At 40.7% G+C, this 23,714-nt stretch overlaps 2 protein-coding genes across 2 annotated transcripts; both read right to left on the reverse strand.

Moving 5' to 3' along the window:
- Positions 1-3,233: 3,233 nt before the first annotated feature.
- Positions 3,234-7,106, reverse strand: LOC146631252 (elongation factor 1-alpha 1). The gene is made up of 7 exons (XM_085355221.1): positions 6,963-7,106; positions 6,606-6,785; positions 5,630-5,926; positions 5,184-5,334; positions 4,691-4,947; positions 4,370-4,604; positions 3,234-3,358 (listed from the first exon to the last, which is right to left on the reverse strand). Exons 1-7 carry the CDS (start codon positions 7,104-7,106, stop codon positions 3,234-3,236), a joined length of 1,389 nt encoding a protein of 462 aa, XP_085211347.1.
- A 6,506-nt stretch (positions 7,107-13,612) lies between these two features.
- LOC146631253 (NACHT, LRR and PYD domains-containing protein 12-like) lies at positions 13,613-22,276 on the reverse strand. The gene is made up of 7 exons (XM_085356657.1): positions 20,670-22,276; positions 19,916-20,260; positions 18,395-18,562; positions 17,368-17,538; positions 17,016-17,231; positions 16,738-16,911; positions 13,613-13,790 (listed from the first exon to the last, which is right to left on the reverse strand). Exons 1-7 carry the CDS (start codon positions 22,274-22,276, stop codon positions 13,613-13,615), a joined length of 2,859 nt encoding a protein of 952 aa, XP_085212783.1.
- Positions 22,277-23,714: the final 1,438 nt, after the last annotated feature.

Raw genomic sequence — 23,714 nt, forward strand, 5'->3', positions numbered from 1 at the left:
ACTTATAAAACCATAAGCTGCTACTCAGAGGTTCAGCGGGAAGAAAAGATATGCTTTATCACAAAGCCCAACTTTTGTGTACTTTGGGCTTTTTCCAAACACAACAGGTACATTTAAGTGTGGATTTTATCTTAAGTTGGGGAGTGGAACCACTCCTCACAACACCCTCTTCAAGCCGTTGGTCTACAAATGTTTCCTGCCCTACATATTTGTATATTCTTGTTTCCATGCCCCGCCCTCTCTCCTTGCTATTTGTGGGATCAGCCCGGGAGCTGGCGTTACAACAACAAAGTGATAGTCTGCCAAAAAAGTGATTCCTGATGTTTCAGTGTGTGTTTTATTTGTAATGTCTTTATTTATATTGATTAATAGACTTGAACAGGATTTTAAAAAGGAGTTTTACATAAAATAACAAAATGACCAGTTTTGCAAGTGTCTTTGTGACCATGTTGGTCTCTTAAAACGTCGCATAAGTCGTATTTGTTTCAACTACTGCTGCGCTCTTGACCAGATCACTCTTAAAGACATTTTTGATATCAATGAGATTTGTTAACTGGATAAATAAAGGATATATGCATCTATTCTCTTCCACTTATCCTTACCAGGGTTACGGGGTGGGACTCTAGCCTGTGTCGTCTACCATAGGCGAGAGGCAGGATATGCCCTGGACAGGTCGCCAGTCTGTCGCAGGGCTAACGTGTAGGGACAGACAACCATTCCCACCTATGGGCAATTTAGAATGACCAATTAACCTAACCCCACAAACTGCATGTCTGTGGAGTGTGGGAGGAAGCTTGAGAACCCACACAAACACAGGGAGAAAATGCAAACGCCACACAGAAGGGTCCTGGCCAGATTGTGGAGTTGAGCTGTCTGAGGCAACAGTGCTAACCAGCACGGCACCGTGCGGCCCTACATATATAAACGCCAAAAACTCTGCAGCTTCTACCGTGTGGCAGGAATGCTGTTGTAGCTCAAGATGACTTGATATCATTCATGAGGGATACATGTTTTATATATTATAGGCTAACAAGTGATTTACAGTAGTTTAAATACAGGCAATCATTTTTTTGGCAGACGATCACTTTTTTGTCAACACCACCACCAATCCTCAGCCCGAGGTCATAGCTCACCATCTATTTGTTACCTTCTTTCAAATGCCCAGTTGTGTTTGAGGTTGAGTTCCCTGCTATTGGCTCAGGGAGTTATTTTTCTGGTCAGAATGAGTCTTTGGGGTTGACCAAGCATGAAGAGCCAACACAAATTGTTATTTCTGACCATTTCCTTGGATAAATTAAACCCCATGTTAAAAAATGTTGGTCTCTTTGATGGGTGGCCGTAAAACCCCTGAACTCAAATCATGTTTCAAAGGCATGCATGCAAGTTTGCTGTATGCACACGTGTACAGAGAAGAATGCCCATTCCCACCAGCAGCCAGTGAGGACGTCAACAGAGGTTACAAGCAGCGGCTGTTAACTTCACATCAATTATGCACCGACCGGTTGGTTTCCCTGCCGATCGCAGCCATGGATTGAAGAACATCTCAAATGTCATTACCTGGTTTAAGAGAATTGCTTAATGTCAGAACAGGTGTGTGACCTGGCAAAGCACTTTGTTTTGGTTCAGAAACACTGAAGGAAATGTTTCGACGTACGAGTTTTTCTTGTATCTGGCTTTTCTCCCGGCCTGTTCTTACATGAGGGAAGATTTTTAAACTCTTATTTAAAATCATGGTCAATGTTTGCTTTTTTTCTATACTCTGTGATGTGGGGATTATTTTTGCTTCCTGGCTACAGAATGTATAGTCGCTGAGTATTGACATTAAAACAAGAAAAGCAATGTCAAACCTCCTTGTTGCATGTTAGAGAATTAGATGCATTTGATACGGTTAAGTAGGTTTTTCTGGTACTTGGGAAAACTATTACAGCACAGCTAGATGCAGATCAGTTTTGGTGATTGGTCCACCTCTGGCTATCACAGGTAAAAACTGCCCATCTGGTCGATCTACATTTCTACCCTCACCTACAATTGTGGATCTGAGTGTCCCTGCCCGTGTGACACAGACAGGCTAAATAGCAGGGTAGAACGTGGACTGATCTATAGATGCATGACATAAAACACCTGAATAGATTCTGCAGATACCCCTTACCAAAAACCAGAAAAGTTTAAGGAAGTTTAGTTTGCTTTGAAGAATGGATTTTAATCTCCTTTGCATGAAGAGGCTGCCATATCCAAACCTATCTAGAAGTGATAATGAATGCTATGCCATCACTTGAGTTTAAAATCAAGGAGCCCAGCTCTGATATGAAGTCTACAAAATGTGCAGTACATCCAGTATACCGGTGCCTTGCTTGTATGGTACATATTGAGCTTTGAGTTAATTTAGTTTCTGAAAGGTGCATTAGGTTCCTCCACACAGAGATGATTGCACTGTCTTTATTTCCTCTCATTAGGTCCTTACTTGAGGCATTTTAGTTTTTATATTCAGAGATTTTGCTATTGAGCTAAAAATGGACCTTTGACATGTTACCATTCTGTCTGTGTGTCATTTTAATTTATTTAAATTATGTTCACATATTTACACACTAGTAATAATCTCAGATTTATGAAGCCTGTAATGTAAATGCAAGCAAACTTTTATTCTCATTCATCAATAAAGGAAATTCTACAGATGTTTTTTGGTGGTTTTGATTTGAATGAAATGAGGAGCAGAGAGATAATGTTTAAACACCTTTACTTGTATGAACGTAGAATCACAAATAACAGCGGTTAAGGTGAACTTAACAGTAACATTTATCAGAGCTACTTGGAGGGAGTTTAAGTTGAGCAAAGTGCGAGGCACGGAGAGTTTCTCTAAGGTGCAAACATGCAAGAAGCTGATCTACCTCAGGCTAACAAGTTTATCTTTTTGTTAAAGCTACAACACAGAGCTTACGTGAACGAAGAGCTGACAAAAGAACGCGTCTGCCTCGTCACTACGATTGTCGTCTAGATCCACGAGAAGCTGAATCATTAACTTCAACAGGCAGAGAACTGTAACGCAAACCTATTGTGTTCTGCTGCAATAAAACCTACATAAGACGAGCACTAACAGCGTTTTGGTTAGTTTTTTTCCTTCGTCTGCTTTTGCGATGCATTGTGATAATAGACCAGACGCTGACTATGGAGTGCAGAAGGGGCGGGGTGTGTCTTCGGCCATGGTGAGCGTTTGGGGCAGCAGCCCAGCACAACGTTCATTTGGCCTTCTGCGCCTTCTGTGCCGATTTGGTGATCTTACCACTCGTGGCGGCTTTCTTTTCCACGCCTTTGATGACGCCCACCGCCACCGTCTGACGCATGTCACGGACAGCAAAGCGCCCTGAGGAAGAATTATTGGTAAAAAATGTGCATTAACATACAGAGAGGAGGTGACCTAAGTATGTGTCAAGAGATTTTTGTTTTTATATAATCTGATCAGCTTCATGAAATGTGTTTTCTGTTGTTTAAGCAATCTAAATGTCTATGTGACTTTTCACCTAATAACTTAGTGATGAACTTATTCAGCTACTAAAACCACTTCCTGTTTTTCTTGAGAACAAATGTAGAAAGGGGAAATAACCCGTTGCTTTGGGTTTGTGCAGAGTCAGAGTGACGTTGTTATTTTTACACACAGACATGTAACAGGAATCCAGGGATATTTAGCTGTTTTTTTTTTTTATTGTTTTATTCGTCTGATAGAAAAATGTCACGCATGACAGACGATCCTCTGATTCAGAAGTTGTGTTCTCCCTAACGGGCAAATTTTATGATTTTAAAATTGTTTAACTTCAGCTATCCATAACTGTCCATTTATGTTCACTGATAAAGCAGTGAAGACAGACTAGAAGGTGGAGAGAGAGAAGATACAGCACTTCGACCATGTGGTATATGGTCACCTGTGCCCCCACCCTTTCTTTCTGTGCTGCTGGATAGACAGGAAGCTATCGAGAGTGCTGCTTCTCTCCAAAAAATAATTAAAAAAAAATCTTTTTAAATATTTTTTTTAATATTCACCTATATGATCAAGTTTAGAATATCCATTGAATTTATGCAAATAATAAATTTGGCATTTTAAGATATATTTCTGTCCTTTTCACCTTTATTAGACAGTGACAGATAACTGTGGGGTGAATAGAGAGATTATTTGAGCTGGAATCGAACCCAGGCATCTGCAGTGGGGACAAAGCCTTCAGTACATGTTGTTCTACAGGCATCGCCAATAATCTGGTTTTAGTTTGAATTGAAAACTAATTTCTTACTGTCAGTGAGAGTAAAGTTTGGATAATTCACAGTCAAATAAAGCTAAAATTTAGATCCACAAAATCCAGTTTCAGGATAAAAAAAAACCTACCGAGCGGCGGGTACTCAGAGAAGCTCTCCACACACATGGGCTTCCCGGGGATCATATCAACAATGGCGGCATCTCCAGACTTCAGGGACTTGGGGTTGTCCTCGAGCTTCTTACCAGAGCGACGGTCAATCTTTTCCTTCAGCTCAGCAAACTTGCACGCAATGTGTGCAGTGTGGCAGTCCAGCACGGGGGCATATCCAGCACTGATCTGACCAGGGTGGTTCAGGATAATCACCTGCAGGGCAGCAGACACAGGTATTATTTGTAAACCTGGAGAGGAACAGAAGGAAGGATGTGCATTTCACACTACTGACAGCACACCTGAGAAGTGAAGCCAGCTGCCTCCTGTGGCGGGTCGTTCCTGCTGTCTCCAGCCACGTTGCCACGGCGAATATCCTTCACAGACACGTTCTTGACGTTGAAGCCCACGTTGTCACCGGGCAGTGCCTCAGTTAGGGCCTCGTGGTGCATCTCCACAGATTTCACCTCAGTGGTCACATTGACGGGGGCAAAGGTCACCACCATGCCAGGTTTTAGGATGCCGGTCTCCACTCGACCCACGGGTACAGTACCGATGCCTGGAGGAGAGGCAGGTTAACAACTTTACAGCTGTGTGGAAGACCTGCATGGATTAAAGTCGTATACTTCTAAGCCTCAGCATTTAGGACAGAATGAACCAAAGGGAATTTCTTCAGACCTCATTCAGCTCAGCTGTTTTTATCACAAGGTGATCTCATTCCTATTTTCATACATATTCTGGAACAACCAACACTTCAGCCAAACTTCACAACACATTTCATCCTTACAGCCTCACCTCCAATCTTGTACACGTCCTGCAGAGGCAGGCGGAGGGGCTTATCGGTCGGACGCGTCGGAGGTTGGATGGCGTCCAGAGCCTCGAGCAGTGTGGTGCCTGAGGCACTTCCATCTTTACGGTTGATCTTCCAGCCCTTGAACCAGGTCATCTGTGAAGGGAGAGAAGCCCACATGTCTGCAGCTTAGCAAGAAGGAGTGATAAGATGTGAATGTTAACACCAGATAAATTCTGAGCTAGAATTTTACACCCAGAAGCCATTTGCCAAAGCTGAAGAAGGAATGAGGCGCTAACTAGCAGGCATTAGACCTGTAAGCATGTTGGAGTATTTTTACCCAAAAGCTCATTCTTTAATAGTTATAAAACCTTATATTATTATAGACGTGTAACTCCCTGCTAGTCTCAGACAAATAAAAGAGTCATAGCTGGTCTCATGGCAGTCTCACGTTAGGGCTGGGCTCCAGCATGTTGTCCCCATTCCAGCCAGAAATGGGCACGAAAGCCACGGTGTCAGGGTTGTAGCCAATCTTCTTGATGTAAGTGCTGACTTCCTTCACAATCTCCTCATAGCGCTTCTGGCTGTAGTTGGGCTCAGTGGAATCCATCTTGTTGATGCCCACAATGAGCTGTTTTACTCCCAGGGTGTAGGCGAGGAGGGCGTGCTCACGTGTCTGCCCGTTCTTTGAGATGCCAGCTTCAAATTCGCCCACGCCCGCCGCCACAATCAACACAGCACAGTCAGCCTGAGGGGAGGGAGACAGATGTGAAAACGTCTTTCCACCTTAAGTTTCTCCATCAACCATTTCTCTCATGTTATACTCTTCTACTTATTCTAATGCTACTAGCTACAGTCTTTCCCACGTTTTTGAATCCTTCTGAGATTCCATTCGCCTTTGGGTTAATGGAGAAACACCTCACTCAGTTCAATTACCCTTCTTGTACCAGCGATTCTAGAGAGGATCTCGTCCCATGCTTGGGAGTAGTCCATTCCAAGCATTTAGGACAGAAGCTGATGATGGTGGTCATCGTCTCAATCTGCACAGTTGTATGTGTAGGGTAAAGGACTACACAAACAGTATAATCGTATCTCTGACTGACCCTGCACTAAACTCAGTTAGGTGTTATTCAAAGTTATGGAACAGTTGTTGTTTTACTTTCTATATAATTGTGTGACACTGTGGAATTTGTTTTAAATTTTCTACTGTTTTTTTTTTGCATCTATTTTATTTGCTATGGACCCGTGTGTGTCTTAAATAAAGTGAAACTAAACTAAACTATGATCTCTCTGTGAGCTCAAGAACAAGGAATGTCATCACCAGCTGAGATCAGAGATGTTGGAGTTTTTCTCACTGAAAGATCTGCAGAGGAAAAACTTATAAATGGCATTTAACACGAGCACTTAAGAAGTCCACTGAACTGTACCTGTGAGGTCCCAGTGATCATGTTCTTGATAAAGTCCCTGTGCCCTGGAGCATCAATGATGGTGACGTAGTACTTGCTGGTCTCGAACTTCCAAAGAGAAATGTCGATGGTAATGCCACGTTCACGCTCAGCTTTCAGCTTGTCCAGCACCCAGGCATATTTGAAGGAACCCTTTCCCATCTACAAGGTGTAAAAGGTAAATCGATAAGACTGATGACCGAATATTTTTTGTGGACTTGTAATAAAAAGATGAGAATATTATCCAGAGTAGGAGACAAGTAGACCGAAAATAGGAGTTAAATAGCAGAAAAATTTCAAAATGATCTTTTTTTGAAGTAAGAACAACATGAGTCATACCTCTGCAGCTTCCTTCTCAAACTTTTCAATTGTCCTCTTGTCAATGCCACCACACTTATAGATCAGGTGGCCGGTGGTGGTGGACTTGCCTGAGTCAACATGTCCAATTACCACAATGTTGATGTGGAGCTTCTCCTTCCCCATCGCTGCTCACTCTGACAACAAGACAAGAAACGGATACAGACTTGGGTCATCTCCATAAAGGGAACAGCAAAAGTAATGCAAAGACACAATTATAATTTTTATCTTGATTTCTTTGTTTTAACTCTGGAAGCCAAACACTCAACTGAAATTAAAATCTGAAAAATTAAACAGCCTGAAAATTGTCTCTCATTTAAACCGGGTGTCAGAAAAATGAATTTATCAGCAGAGCTTTAAAACATATTTGAGCCTCATAAAGAAGGTGACAGATCCCATTAAAATGAAATTGGCCAATCAACATTATTGACAATTGATTTGGCCACTCCTAAAGTCCCTTCTCTCTGATAGGTTTATTTTTTTGAGTCAGACCAATACTAAGTTGGCCACACAACCTAAACATGGCTGCATTAAACCGCTTGAATCAAAGTTCAAAATCTCCACTTCAGTCACATCTTGATTGCTTGATATACCCTGAACTGATATTTGGATCCAAATGGCTTTGTAATATAATGTGTTGTCCTCAGCTTGATTAAATAATCTTTCACTTCAGCTCTTTGGACAGCTTCACACAAGGGCTGTGCGATATGACCAAAATCTCATATCCCAATATAAGACATTTATCGTCCCGACAACGTTATGTATCACAAAAATTTTACATTTTCTGTAAATCTCGGGCAGCTCGATTTGCGTGAAGTTTTTTTTTTTTTTAGCTGGTCGTGTACCTAGAGTCAAGTGTTTGGACCGATGCATGAAACTACATTTTTAGACATTTTCTTTGTGACTATTTATTACACGGCGTGCTGCGGGGAAAAGCCTGTTCTGACGTTTGATTCTAAGGTTTATTTTTTAGCACCTGACGGCTCTTTTTTGCTTCTCATCCGTACTCCTTCATGTGATTCAGTTTATTTTGAAAAAATCTCAACAGGATCTTCAGCTTTATTGTGAAAGGTTTATGTAGAAAATAAACAAGCGGACGACGGAGCCACGCAATGGTTTTACGGTCGTTGTTGCTAACGTCAACGCATAAAAACAGTCGCTTCTCCGTCCGTAGCGTGGTTATATTAAATATAGGAAAAAGAGAGAACTTTAAGAAATTCTACAGTGACTATCAAAACAATGAAAAAATATTGCCATAAACAGTTTATTTTGCAACACCAAGAAACAAACGAAAGCGTAATATATGCAACGATTGACGTTTTCATATCATCATCTGATATATATCGCTATATCAAACAGCCCTACTTCACACATAATGTGTGTGTGAGGAGAAAAAAGGAGATACCAATGTGACTGTACCTGACATCATCCTGCAGCAGCCTAATGACTCACTGTAACCAAAATAAGTCTAATGCAAATAAGTTGGATGAATAACTCCAACACATTATTTATATTTGATGGTGTTCATACCGAGCTTGTTATCATTTATTACTTCGCTAATAAATTCAACAAATGTATATTCTTGGATCCATTAACTTTTCACTTTTAATTTACAGAGTTATGGAAGCTGTTTATATCAAGCCTGATTTTATCTCACATATAAACAAATGAGTCCTCACAGGGAGGATTACAGATTATTAATGCAAAACAGGTATTGGATTAAGCAGATACCTTGGCTGTGGGCATCTGTATCGGAACTGGAAAAAGCCAGATCAGTGCACTGCGTTGATGTATGGAGGGCAAATTATAAAACTGTGCCACTGTTCAAATACTTGTGGATTTTATTGTATATAAACAAGAACTGCTTCTCAAATGTAGGTTTCAGCTTTTATGCTCCTTATATCTGGAACAAACTCCCAGAAAGCCTCAGATCAGCTGAAACACTCAGTTTATTTAAATCCAGGTTGAAGACTCACCTATTCTCAGCTGCATTTGAATAAAGCACCAAATCCACACTTTTAAGCTTAAATTTCAAAACTTACACTAACTACTGATCTTATCTATTTCTGATTTTATCTGTTTTGATTTTATATACTGTTTTGTTTGTTTGTTTGTTAAGTGGGTTTAGAGCTCTGGGTAGCTCCCCAGCTGGGTCTAGACTGGGTCTAGAGAGTATTTTAGATTCAGGGAATTTAAAATAGAAAGTAGCTCGTCCACAGAAGGACTGGTAGCTCCCCTTACGATAAGGGTTCAGATCGCGCGAACAGGTGTGAAATGTGTGTGTTTAGTTAGTTTGTTTGTTTGCTTGTTTTAATCAATTTTAAATCATGCTTTTTATTTGTTTTTGTTTCTAATGTCTCTGTAAAGCACTTTGAATCACCTTGTTGTTGAATTGTGCTATACAAATAAATTTGCCTTGCCTTGCCTCTGACAAGCCTTTCTGCTTTAATCTGTCCTTACTCTGGTGCTATGAAGGCATGTCCAGGAAATGCTCTCATAATTATTCCTTATTAATTTAACTAAGAAGATGCACCTCACCTGCTCTCCTATGACCACAAATACTGTACTGTACTTCAAATATACACCATTCTTTGCACAGTAGGAGTATTTCAAAAGTGAAGCATTTGGGTCAATTCAATTTCAATTCAGTTTTATTTATTTAGCAACAAAACAACAAAAGTAGCCTCAAGGCGCTTCATATTGTGAGGAAAAGGCCCTAAAGTAATACAGAGAAAACCCCAAAAATCACCAACAGTGGAAATGTGCACAGTCCTTTATTTTTAAAATAGACTAGACTCTCTAACCTATTTATGTGTTTGTCATTCTTTTCCTCCCCATTTCTTCTGTGTAGCAAGAAGAAAATATAACCTGGCACTATTTTTAACAAAACATCCACTAAAACAAGGCACAGTAATTGACTTATTCATTAACTATTTAATGAATTAATTCTGGTAAAAACCAAATTGCAGTTTAAGTGAACTGTTAAAGTACAAATTGTCGGGTATTTTTTTCAGTTCAGATTTCTTTTCAACAATTATACTTTTTTGGCAATATTCTCAATTCATTTACATTTTCTCCTGTCACGTGACCTTATCAATTGGGTCCCTTTTTCGTACCAAGTGGTTTAAACTACTATTAGGGCTGTTACAGTTCTTGAATATTAAATATTAGTGTGATATTAATGTATAATAACAACGGATCTAACATTAATATCACATTTAATGGTGGCCTATAAAATACTGGTACGCCCCACTAAATGGCTAAGAGGGATTTTATATACTTTTTACACTGTACTTAATAAATATGGGACACTAAATAATTAATTTAGTGTACCTGTTAAACTTGAAAACATTTTCTTTCCAAGCCTTTATTTATGTATTAAACCCTAGTTTATTTACAGCATAGCACATTAGGTTTTATATTAAAAAAACAAAACACATTTGTACTATTTCACACCAAGGCTCAGACTGGCATATAAATATAGAATGCACGAGTTAGTTACATAATAAAATAAGTTAATTTAATAATAACAAGCCGGTTAAAAGTAAAGCTCATATTAGTTTGCTTCTATTATGACAAAATTTACCGCCCTACGAGCTAACAATAAGCTAACGGGATTTCCCGCTGGTATTTTGAAAGTTTACATTGAAATTTAAACAGAGACATATCCAAATTAACAATTAGAAATATATACATAAAACAAAATAATACACTAGCTCCAACCATCACCTTACCTTTTGTTTTCTGAGGCTAAACAAAATTTAGTTAGCTAACAGTAAGTCTGATTAGCAACACCTGCACTACTCCCTAACAAGCTAAGGAAGTGTCTTGCGCATGGGCAGTTCAGCAGATTTAGAAGCTTGCAGACTAAACCAAGGTTATTATAGTCAAATAGACAACAAATGAACTACCAAAAAAAAAACAAAAAAAATTGTTGGAATGAACCTAAACTTTTATTTTACTGCATAAACCGGTGGTTATTTAAATATATATGAGTCTGGGAGGGGTAAGGGGGTAAATACTGCATTTACTGTTCTGTTCGTTTAGCAGGCTATGAAAGGAAAATGTTGGCATTTGCCAAAATACACAGTAAACTGAGCTAACATCAGAGCACAGCAGCCCATACACTCAAGACTCGTGCACTTCAAAATGAAGCCCCCCAATCTTACAAATCTCATCCAGCTCATCAGATCGCACGTAAAAACGTGTCATTGCAGGACATTTCTGTGCGACACTGCCGCAACGACCAGGCGGTGGTCATGACGCTGCAGACCTGCACTAGAGACGCCCGCATGTCCCAGGAGTCACACAGTTATTACACAGCACTATTTAGCTGTGGCAGCGCGATGTTGCTGATGAAGATGATGGTGTGGCCGTTGGGGAGCAATGTCTGTGCGCTGAAACTGCGCCATCCGGGCCTACCCAGCCCCCCACGCCCCTCTGTACTTTTTGGTACCTCTCTCCTTTATCAAATTACCGTGACATGGAAGCCAAACAACATTCAAGCCTCACTGTCAGTGTGATGCAATTACATAACAACCATCACACACAGAACACACATGAAATCCCCATCCATCTGCGGAGGATTAGTGAAGGATGCAGGAAAAGAGCGCAGCTTTTTGCGCTGGAAAACACCCTGAAAAACATCCCAAAGCCTACCCTACCTTCAGCCGCGGGGCGCGCTCACTGGACTGCGGTGAAACTGGAGATGCTGCCGGTGTGATGCACCGACACCGACACAAACACAGAGCTGCTGTGTCAGGTGGCGTCACACGCGTCACTCTGTGAAACAATGAGCCGCTAGATGGCGCTCTGCTGCAACAGAACAAATTAACCGGCACTGCTTGGTTCAAAAATAGAGGCATTTATTGTGTGCGGTTTACAGAGATGAGGTCAGTTCTGCTGATGCATCACATTCAAGAGGAATGAAACAAATAAAACTGCATGGATATGTAAACAGTGAGTGTGACTGGGTGACCAGGACACCGTGCCAAATGTTGAGAAAATGCTCCACATTAATAGGCATCCAAAATCTGTTTTTGAACAGCTGTGAAAAAAGGCAGTGGAAGCTGTCCCATGGCTCTCCTGCAGGTAAACATATTACACCCAAGGTGGAAAATTAAAAGTGACCAGCTACAGTTTGGGCAGAATATGATAGAAACTCTCATAAATAACTAACTGATTAAAGCGATGGAAGATGATTCTCAGAGTGTTTTGTGACAACTTTTAATGTCACCCGAGTGTTTTATTATCACTCTGTTTAGCTTTAATTTAAGCCATTTCTCTCATTTTACCACATTTTGTAATGTGTCAGTGTTTATAACTTATGTGAAGTACCTTGTAACGCTGTTTGCACCAGCTGACAGAACGAACAGTTCAACAATTTCAATGTTACAGTGAAAAAAACGAGAATGTAGTAAATTATGAACAATATCGTATATAAAAATGTTAGCTTGTTTTTACACTTATTGTTTTTACTTGGCTACAAATGTCACATTCACGTGAAATAACTTTGTCCTTCACATACCACATGCCTCTCGGCATTAGCAACGTTTCATTTGTTGGAATATGGCCACCGTAACCAAGACGTGGGGCAATTCTTCTATGGCCCAGAAATAAAGTACTTGGTTAAAAAAACATTATATACAAAGAGGTAATAATGGAAAATTAAACATTTCGAATCTTTTAAAGCACATTTGGTATTTTTACACTATTTCTAAGTCAGAAACTCAAACTGAACAGAATTATGTGGTAGCCATCCAGTTTCTGCGCAAATAAGGAGACAGAGCCATTTGTGTCACTTCTTCTTCAGTCCACTGAGACGCTGGAAGATAAGATAACAAAAAAAGGCACATGAATGCTTGAAATAAAGGGAGTGAAATTTGTTATGAATAGTGAAAAGATAAGGATAGAAATATACTGAAGGACAGTTGTGGGTCTTATTTTCCTATTTTGGGGGTGATGATTAACAGGAAACATTTAGTCATCACAATGTAACCCAAAGTGAGTTAAACTTCAGGGACATCAGTCAGTCCAGCCGGGAAGCAGAAACCGCTGGTGCCCTGTTCTCTTCACAGATTCAGATTCACCCTGAACACCTGACAGATGTGAAAGACTCTGGGATCTGTCGCATGTGCTCAGTGTAATCCACCATATTCAAGAAAATCAGTGTTGAAGCCGTGAATGTGAGTACTACCTAATGTTTACACTGCTTTAATGCAATCATGTGATACCTCAGAGAGAGACTTATAATTGGAGCCCATCAGTGGGGAAAATAACAACAACTTTAATGTGGAGCGTTGCTTTAAGCCATTACACTCCCACTGTTTCAGGGCTGTTGGTTAAATTACAGCATTCTTGCTCAACGTTGAATGAAAACAAACATTTCTGTGTTTTTTTAATAACAGACCCAAAGAGATGGAACAATAGTGCCCAGGTTTTAAAAATCTCACAATTTTTCTTTTGCACAGTACCATCTGAGGTCTCACGTTTTACAACTAAATAGAAGTAGAAACTATCAGTGTTACGATACTTAAATATTATCCGTTTTTCTTGGTTGTGAATGACCATCCAACAAGGCAAAAGCAGAAACCCACCTGCTCTTATCTGAGTATTTTTCACATCTTTGGTACTCACTCTATTGTCCTGAGTGCGTATTTGTGGTTCTTCGTTAGCTCCGCGAGTGCTCTGATTTCAGAGTTCTCGAGCCTGTTGCCCACCAGATGCAGCTCTGTCAGATAGAACGGGTTTAACTTCAGGGCTGAGGTCAGGAACTGAACACTCCTCGAGGTCAGGCCACAGGTCCTCAGTCTGAACAGAAACAGAAATACAGAACAGCTCAGTCTACCCCGACAGTGTGGGTCTGCAAACAAACATGCACATGCATTTACCCGAGCTCGACTCAGGTGCATCATTTGGTTATTAACAAATAACTTGGGCGAGTATTTTGTGTTCAAACATTAACAGGACATGTTTGTTATCACTTCTGTCATTTGAGCAATAACTGCATAAATTCAAGGGCAAATCAAAAAATTTGTTACTCTTTATCTCATGGAGACGGTGACACACAGTCTCTCCAGTGCACGTCTTTTGAATTAAGAGGAGCTGCAAATTCTATTTGACTTATATTTCAACTTGTCAACATGTTTTGTTATAAATACAGATCTGAACATCTGGGTGCATTACTGGGCTCACAGTCGACTGTGCTACAAAAACACTAACTTAGCAGCACATATGTGTGGAAGTATTTAAGGTCTCGCCCATTTGTGGAGAGTGGAGTGGGCTAATATCATCTGAAGGTTAAAGCCACAAAGAGACGAAAAAAAAATCATTTGAGGAAAAAAAGTACAAATTTATAAAAGAACTATGCAAAATTTCAAGAGGGAAACTTTCATTAGTCGAGGAACAAAATTGCTTCACTTTACACCAGGGGTGGGGAACTCCAGGCCTCAAGGGCTGGTGTCCTGCAGGTTTTAGATATCACCTTGGGTCAACACACCTGACTCAAATGATTCCCAGGCCTCCGGAGAACTTCAAGACAGGTTGAGGAGGTAATTTAGCCATTTAAATCAGCTGTGTTGGACACATCTAAAACCTGCAGGACACCGGCCCTCGAGGCCTGGAGTTCCCCACCCCTGCTTTACATGGTTAAATGGGTAAAAGATTCACTTATTGCAGGGGTGGGGGAACTCCAGGCCTTGAGGGCCGGTGCGGATGTGAATTCTTTCCAACTTTATCCTGAAGTGTGACAACGAAAAACTGTTCAACTATTTTTTTCCATCATAAATGTTTGTGTTTTTTTATTTTATTTTTGTAACATATTTGTGAGGATTTTTTAACATATATTTGTAAATTTTAATTTTGTAGACTTTTCACATAAACTGAGAACCTGAATTTTACTTCACTGGTTCTAAGCCAGTCTTTCTCAAACTGTGGGATGCGTACCACTCGTGGTACTTGGGCTCTCTCTGGTGGTATGCGGGAAAACTCCTTTTTTTTTAAAGGATTAAATAATATACGATTGTGGAGCTATGCAAAGACAACACAAGAGTTCCCGAGGCTCTTCTGGGAGCTGGGGTCAGCCAGAAAACGTCTCCCTGAGCGTGAGTCCTCTATGAAGAGCAGCCTTTCCTTATCGCCAGTGTCACGGCCACTAGAGAGTGCTGGTGGGCTCATTTCCCTGGGCCTTAAAACTGCAAAGGCGGCACTGCGTTGTCACACTGACGGTAAAAAGCACAGCCCTTTTCGGCGGTGCTGCCGTGCCACGATCCCAGCCACCATCGATGTGTCGGAGGCCCCCGGGAGAATCGGTGGGGGCGCTGGAGATGTTGTGGGTGAGTCGGAAACTATCGCCTGGATGCCGAAGCTCCTTGTAGGGTCGTGAAGCCAAAACTCCGGCAGCTTAACCGCCTCAGCAAAAGTTCAAACGTACAGCTCTGTTATCACTTCCAACATAAATGAAGACAGAAAACTAAACAGCAGTGACGTTTGTAGGGTTACTGAAGTCGGGCTAGTCTGGTATATAATGATGTGCTGCGTTGTGGCTAGCTACACAGCTATGGTTAGCACAATATAAACACAGTGAAGCTGGAGGATGAACGCTAACTTTTTTCCACTCGATAAAAGTTAACGTGAGGGTTCCCGATGGTTAGAGACAAATGCAATCACAGGATGCTGTAAACGAACCAAACTTCAGTCAGGAGAACAACTGAGATAATCGTAAGGGTTTAAAAACTGAGCTTTAAAATGAAGAGTGGTAATAAAAACTGAGAGAGGCCGACAGTGATCACTGAGTGTTTTTAGGGGCTTGTTGAGATTAAATATAACAAGATACAAAGCATTAAAACATGTTAAATACACAACAGCCTTAATAAATGCAGAGTAGTTTGGACCTGGAAGCAGGATTCATCAGGTCATTATGTAAAGACTGGATATCCCACCTGCTGTGAATGTTTTATTGCAGTACAGTTGTTATTATTATCACTTGTCACATCCTGTTTAAATAGTGGGTTCGCGCGCGCTTGAAGAGTCACGTGAACTGCATTATTCTTTTGGTTTGTTTGGTGTTATTGTGAAACACTGTAGGCTGCCGGGAAGTGGCCATAAATGTCTGTATATACATATATGTATTGTAGGACTACAGCAGGAAATAAGCTGAGGGGGAAAGACGGTTTGATAATAATAAAGAGATGACTATTACGCCTAGTGGGAGGGGCTATGGGGTATAAGAGAAGGCGGTCAGGGCCCACCTGTGGCTTTTGCTTTCTTTCCAGTGAGCTGTTACAGAGAGGGTAACATGCAGACTGTGTTTTGTATATAGATATTTGTTTGTGCTGACTTAAGTCAGTTCTATTTCTTTGTAAATAACTTTTTGTGCACCTGGGAGGCCGGCAAAATTAATAAATTATCCACACTGAATGCTTTCCGACTACGCCTGTATTTGTTCGGGAGAAGTTTAGGAGAGGACCCCGCGACAGACAGTTAAATAAATAGCATTCATAAGAAATAAAACTGTCTCGTGTAAACTGTATGTGGTGTTAAATAGGCCTATACTACTGTACTTTAATGTCCGTCATAAGGGTGGCACTTCAACAGCCATATATTTTATGAGGTGGTACTCATTGTGAAAAGTTTGAGAAGCACTGATCTAATGTGCCACTGCAGATACAGCCCATGTGTTGACTCGTTTAACTTTATTAGAAAGAGGGTTTTTTTGTTGTTGTTTTTGTAAACATAGTATAAAAGTTTAATAACTTACGACAGTTTCTCAAGTTTGCACTGCGGGCTTTGGAGTCCGATGTAGAGTTTCTTCACTCCCTTATCTTGAAGGTTGTTGTGAGACAGGTCGAGCTCGCTGAGAATGTTCGCCTTTGACATCAGTCCAGAGGCGAGTTCTGCACAGCAGCTGTCAGTCAGACTGCAGTAACTCAGGCTGAAAGGAAGCAAAAAGCTATGTTACAGCAAGCTTTTCTTTCAATCAAACTGAGCCCACGCTGTCATTATGAAGTCTGGTTAAAAAAAAAAAAAAAGATTCACTTCAGAGTTTTCAGGTGGCTCAAAGGATTCATTAGGCCGGGTGAAATTTCTTTCACTCCTTTGTCTCCGATGTGGTTCATGCTGAGGTCCAGGTCTATCAGCTCCACCGCCTGCCACTCGCCAACTCCCATCCAGCCATCGGTGAGCTGCGAGATTGAACAGAGGACCTTTGCCAGGTATTGACAACCTGCACCAGTGATTCCACATCGTGAAACACTGAGGAGAAATACCACAAACATGAATAATGTGTTAAGCCAAATATTCATCGATAATAAATGGATTAAAAATAAATCTTTGCCAGGATTTTTAACGTCTCTTTGTTTCAGTCAGTGTGTAATCAGGTCATGCTTACTTGAGTTTTTGGAGACTACACCACGCATACATGCCTTCGCAGATGATTTTAAACCCAGCATCTTTCAAGCTGTTGTTGCTCAAATTGAGTTCTAACAGAGTGCTCGTTTCACTCTTCAGAGCTTCCCCAATACTTTCACAGCTCAGCACGGTGAGGCCGCAGCAGTACAACCTGCCAAAGACACGAAAGACCATATGAGTGAAATCTATCAATTTATGTTGATAAGCAGCAGTTATCCATACATCTGTGGTGACAGACATCTTTCTTTTTTAAATTGGCTTTCTTGCAAAGTATAATGAAGTTACAGTCATAAATATGGGCTAAACATGCAGAGTTTTTGCTTTAATTATTGGCTGTAAATAAAAGATGGAAGCAGAAATGGCAGCCTCATTAGCTACATTATGGTACCATGATATTTTTGGAAGTGACCATATTTGGAGAGGGTGACATGCTAAGTTAGCGGCTAAAGCTTTGTTAACAAAGTGGAATAATAAACCGTATGATCACAATATATACACTAGTTCCTGCCATATTATTTGTCAGATAATTGTATTAAAAGCTCATAAAAGGCATCAAAACACTGGAGAAATCCAGTTCAGTGACTGCAGTTAGTAGCTACAGTTACATCTGTCAAAGTAGCCACTAAACCTTAGCGGCATAAATTCCTCCAAACTCCAACTGTCCACAGAAGCCAAAAGATATTTTTGTTAGAAGGTTGTAAACATGGTTGTTTCTGCTTTAAAGCGGTTCTTTTTAACATGGTAGTCTATGGGGGCTGACTAGGCGTAAACGATCCGCTTTGGCGCACAAAAAAAGACACAAAAAAAAGAGGGGACTGTGTATAAAAATGGCTTAAATTTCCCTCGAGTTAATGTGATATTTGTGATCAACTCACTAAATCAAGACTAACCACACTTAAAGCCTACATTTATCCCATAAATCAAACGTGTCTATCTATGAACCCAACTTTTATATGCTTTGGTATGTTACTGGAAAAAGGACTTTCTGTAGATTAAGCCATACTTACTCCAACTTTTTTAGATACGATATGTCAAAATTGTTAAATATCTCATTGGCCCCCTCGTCTCCAATCCAATTGATGCTTAGATCCAACACACTGAGAAAAGGAGGGTTTATCAGCAGAGCTGAGCCCAGATCATAGCAGCCAGCCTCTTTAATGTCACACTGTGACAACCTATGAGTAAGAAATACAGACGATAAATACACAACATAATTTCATCTGTGAGGAATGGTTTTATCAGTGTCATTTTAATATTGTATGTGCACAGCTGTGAGTAAAAGGTGCAGCATTTACACTATCACTCCTTAAAGTATTCGAACTGCTTGATTTCTTTTGGGGTTTTTTCCTCAGTAACATATTATTAATGTTTTAAAAATGTTAATATCAAGATAAACATACAACATAAATACACAGGTATCCAGATCCATACAACCCTTTTAATTTATTTACATTTTTATTTTATTTAAAGATGCCACAAATTTAGCTTTACAATAATACAAATCGGTCTTTTACACCCAATAACTGAAACTAAAAGTAAAAACACTGATTTGGAATTTTTTGCAAAATTTGTTGAAATTTAAAACCTGGCCTGACTGATTTGCAGATGATCTCGGGGACTGACGACGGACGGATCGAAGAGCTCAGCAAACACAGTTTTTACCTCATTTCCTCATTAATTCATGATTCAACAGTCTGATGATGAGATTGTTTCTGTCTGTTGGTGTGATTTGAATTAGAGCGTATTGTGATGCTCATTTATGTCGTCAATTTTTTGTCTCACTGGGCGTGTTTGTCAGCGAGACCTATGACCTGCACTATGAAGCAAATTCAACGTATCCTGGATAGCTTCCATTATTTGGCTTCACTTATCCTAACATCATAAATCAGGCTAAGCAAATACATGAATGTGGTTATCAGCTCACTTAGGCAACTCAGGGTTATCAGTGTAGGTAAGGTCATGTTCACATGAAAGAGCCAAAGATCTGGTAGCATCAATGGTGTTAATGGACAGGTAAATCAGCTGCCAGGCAGAAACAGTAAGACAGGTAGTGTCGTTCTTTCAGCTGCAGTCCTGGTGGCATTTAACAGCCTGAGACGTGGTAAAGAATAAATAGAAAAAACCCAGAAATAAAACGGTAAGTCTTCTTCGCCTCCATGTAAACTGTACCAATGCTCATCAGGGAGAGACAAACACTTTAGATCCTATTAATCTTTGAGTTGATTGCTCACTAGGTGGTGATCTCTTATGTGGAACATAACCCATTATACCATAGCTTCTCCCCCCCCAATTCCTTTTTCACTTTGGAGTATTTGTGATTTTTCCTGACTTATAAGTGGTCTGTGGGGACAGAGTAACTATCGGCTTTATGAATGATGAAGTATTTGAGGGTTTACTTTATGCAAAAGAAAAAAAAAAAACTTTTTTTGAGAATGTCATTGGGGTTTAAAATTAATCAACAAAATTAAGTCAGAAAAGCGTTAGGGGGTCTTGATAGAGAAACAACGCTTTACCATCTGAACACTTACTTTAATGTCTGCAGCCGGCAACTAGAACTTCCCAAACCATGCGACAGCAGCTTCAGCCCCCGATCTCCTATTCCATTGCTGCTAAGATCCAGCTCTTGCAGTATTTGGTGTTGCATCAGGCATTGGCTCAAATACTGACAGGTCTCTGCGGTCAGTCCACAGCCTTGCAGCCGAAGTATTTTCAGCCTGCAAGTCATACTGTTCAGGCCCTCTGCAAGTTCCTGGACTCCACTGGTGCTGAAGCTGTTGTACCCCAGATCCAGCTCCCTCAGGAATGACTCCTTTGAGCTTAAGACTGCTGCCAACGCTGGGCAGCTCTTGTCAGTCAGGTTGGAGAATTTCAGCCTGCAAAGAGGTAGAAGTTAATGACATCTGGCAAAGAGGGAAATATTGTATGTCCAGGCAAATGTTTAAGTATGTAGACAATGAAATAATTTTGCAGTTACAGCTCTGTGCACAATCACAGTGGGTTTTAAATCGAACCCCTGACACACTGACTTACAGCTTTAATTCAAGGGGTTTAACAAAAGTCCTGCATTACCTGAAGGAACACAGTTTTGTCATATGATGTGAGATAAAACATTTCAGTTCATTTAAATGTACGAATATGTGTGTAGCATCTGTACATACTGCCCTGTGATTGTGAACACTGCCTCTCGCCCTATAACAACTTGGATCCAACATGGCCTGGATAAGTGGTTAAGAAAATAGGCGTATGGATAAAATTCAGTGAATGCAGTAAGTACAAACTTACATGGCTTTCCTGGATTTGAAAATAGCTGGAATATTCTTGATGAGTTTGTCATCACATCTCACTGACACCTCCATCTCAAAAGTCTCTCGAATCCCTTCAAAAGCTCTGATCCTCTGCATCAAGTCTCTCCAGTGCATCAGTGAGAACCCTGGGATCTGAGAAACGCCATACCTCTGAAAGAACCTAACCTCCTCCTGCAACGCCTGACTGTCGTACTCCCGCAGGCAGTGAAACAGGATGACGGTGCTGTAGGACGATATCTTGCTCAGGATCTTCTTCTTGACATAGCCAAAGAGCAAATCTTTGGGTGGCAACAGCATGCGCTCCTTAATGAGGCCAAACATGAAACGAAGTAGGAGATCAGAGACTCCCTCATTATTCTCCAGCACTTCATCCACTTGATGCTGAATACAGGAGCTTAAATTCATTTTTTGAGCTTTGATGTCCTCCAGTTTGTAAGACGCAGCCAGGAACTCTTGAACACTCAAGTGGCCAAAGCGAAACACAGTGGTACCGTTCAGTCCCGTCTCCGTTCTCAAAACAAGCGGGAATGTTTCTACGAAAGATAAAGCTTCCTCGACACTTATCCCATTTCCTGAAAGGTCATCCTCATACATGACGTTCTGCACTCCCATCCGAAGCAGCGCCACCTTCTTCAGCTTGGTAAAGATAGGCAAGTGTTTAGCTTCCAGCGCACCGAAACCCAGATTGTAAATCTCAGTTAGACTCAAGGGATGCAATTTAAAACCCTTTTGCCCTTTTACGTGATCCTTTAAAGCACTTGCCATAATGGTGCAGATTGGAGGTATCTGACACAGGGAGTCCAGGCTCCTCAATATTCTCACGTGATTGATGGCTTTGTTGACAAGATCATCATCACCGATGACCATTCGGAAGTGCTGCTCCTTCTCTTCATCGCTGAATCCCCGCAGCTCCGTTTTTTTCAGCAAATAAAAGGGAGGTATTTGATACTCGTCTGAAATTCGAGACGTTACCCATATATGAGCTCTTGGGAGTAAATTTCCCCTGATTAGGTTAGTGACAAGACTGTCTACAGTTGATGCTTCAGAAACATCACTCACAGCTGGACAGTCAAAGTTGAGCTGGATTTGAAACTCGTCTAGTCCATCGAGAATGAACCACACCCCGTCTTCATTTAGGACAGATGCATCAAGCTCCTTCAGTTCAGGGTAAAATGTCTGGAGAAGCTCAATCAGGCTCAGTCTATCTTTCAGCAGATTCAATTCCCAGAAGGTGAGAGGAAACAGGAAGCTGATGCTGTGGTACCCCTTGTCCTTGGCCCAATCAAGAGCACAGCTCTGCACCATTGTGGTTTTTCCGACTCCGCTCACTCCTATAGTGATGACTGTTCTATTTCTGTTATGTTGACATTTGCACGATAAAATGTCTGCAAGTGGAGCGTCTGGAAAAAAGAAGCTCCTATCCAGGCGTCTGTACTCATGCTGGAAGAATTCAGGCTCTGTGTAGTTGTACCTGATGTCCTGATAGCAGAGCCTCGAAGGAAGTATTGAGCTTTTGGAAAAGGCTTCATCCAGGCTCTCATATTTGCTCCTCAGCGCAGCTTTGAGACAGGTTTGGAGAGCCATAACAATGGCAGATGCTCCTGAAAAGATGAAAAGTCAGTGAGAAACATTTTACTGCAAAGTCAGTCCACAAAAACTCAGTCAGTGTCTCCCACCTGAAGGTTAAAAACACAGAAGGTTAAAAACACATTTAGGCCATAAAAACCCAACCAAATCAATTTTACACTCAATGCCAGTGCCACAATCACATTTTTGATCAGAATGCTTTTTTTATTACCAGCCTGAGCATCAATAAGTGGGATACGTCATGCTTTCAATAACAAAACAGGCCCAGTTTAATGTTTGTAACAAAGACTAACCAAGAGGAACAATCATTGTGACCCTGGTCTTTAGAAATTGAATGATCCAATGTTGAGGACACAGACAGCTGGAGACATGGCGCAGAGCAGTCATTCCTGTTTCACTCTGAAGTCGCTGCACAGGTGCTCTGTTGTAATCTACAGCTTCTACACACAAGGCTGCACAGTCACACAACATTTGCAGGCATGTGGATGTCTGTGAAGAACCTTGTGCACGCTGTCAAATGATAAAGTTTACTTCATTTGGACAGTCAGATTCATCTCTCCAGGTTGAGATGAAGGAAGCTAAACTTTATTTTTTAATTTAACACCACATGAGACTAAAACTCTTGGACTGCCATTCAGCTTTTAGTATTGAGGAATCTCTTTGGATGGCAATCAGCTGATTGACATTCACCTCAAGCACTAAAGACAGTTCACGTAGTCAAAACCTTTGGTACCCTGAATGTTTGATGTGTGCTCTGATAATTCACCTGATACATTTTTAAACAGAACATTTTGGGTAAACTTTCAGGAGTCATATCACCATGTGGGACAGGTGGCTCCAAACAAGGTAGATCATACTAAACGTCTCCCCTCTACCTGGATTTTCATACCAGACTTATCTTCTAGCCTCTAGCCTTCTTCAGTGCCAATGAAATTTTTCTACTATGACTATATTTTTACATTATGTAGCTTTAAAATCGAGAACCAATTAGGTGTTCAGATGTTCTCTACAACAGTTTAATATATCCCCTTAGACTTAGTGTTGGTTTTATAAATAATTGTAGAGAGCAAAAACTGTTACATTTAGAGTTTTTGTTGTTGACAAAGATTAAATGTATTTTTCAGGCCTTGATATGTGCATTTCCCTGTACTTATGAAGTCACGGGGACTGAAAAAGGCAGGTAGGTGACCAGTTTCAACTTCTATCAACTTTAGAGCTTGTAAGATATTGATAGGTAGAATGCAAAATGTTCACCTAAAACATTTGTCCCCTTTATGTGGAAACAAATGGTTTAATAAGATGCTAAGATTTACACTTAATACACCAGAGGGACAGCTCAGAGAGGATTCTTGTGAGGAAGGACATACAGGAGGTTGGTGAGACAAAGAAAGAAGCTAGGCATGAGGTGATGGGGGCAGATAACCCCCTGTGGCGA

This window comes from Diplotaxodon limnothrissa, linkage group LG6, assembly GCF_057381915.1.
Source record: "Diplotaxodon limnothrissa isolate DT_005_m linkage group LG6, D_limnothrissa_male_GT1.1, whole genome shotgun sequence".
Taxonomy (NCBI): Eukaryota; Metazoa; Chordata; class Actinopteri; order Cichliformes; family Cichlidae; genus Diplotaxodon; species Diplotaxodon limnothrissa.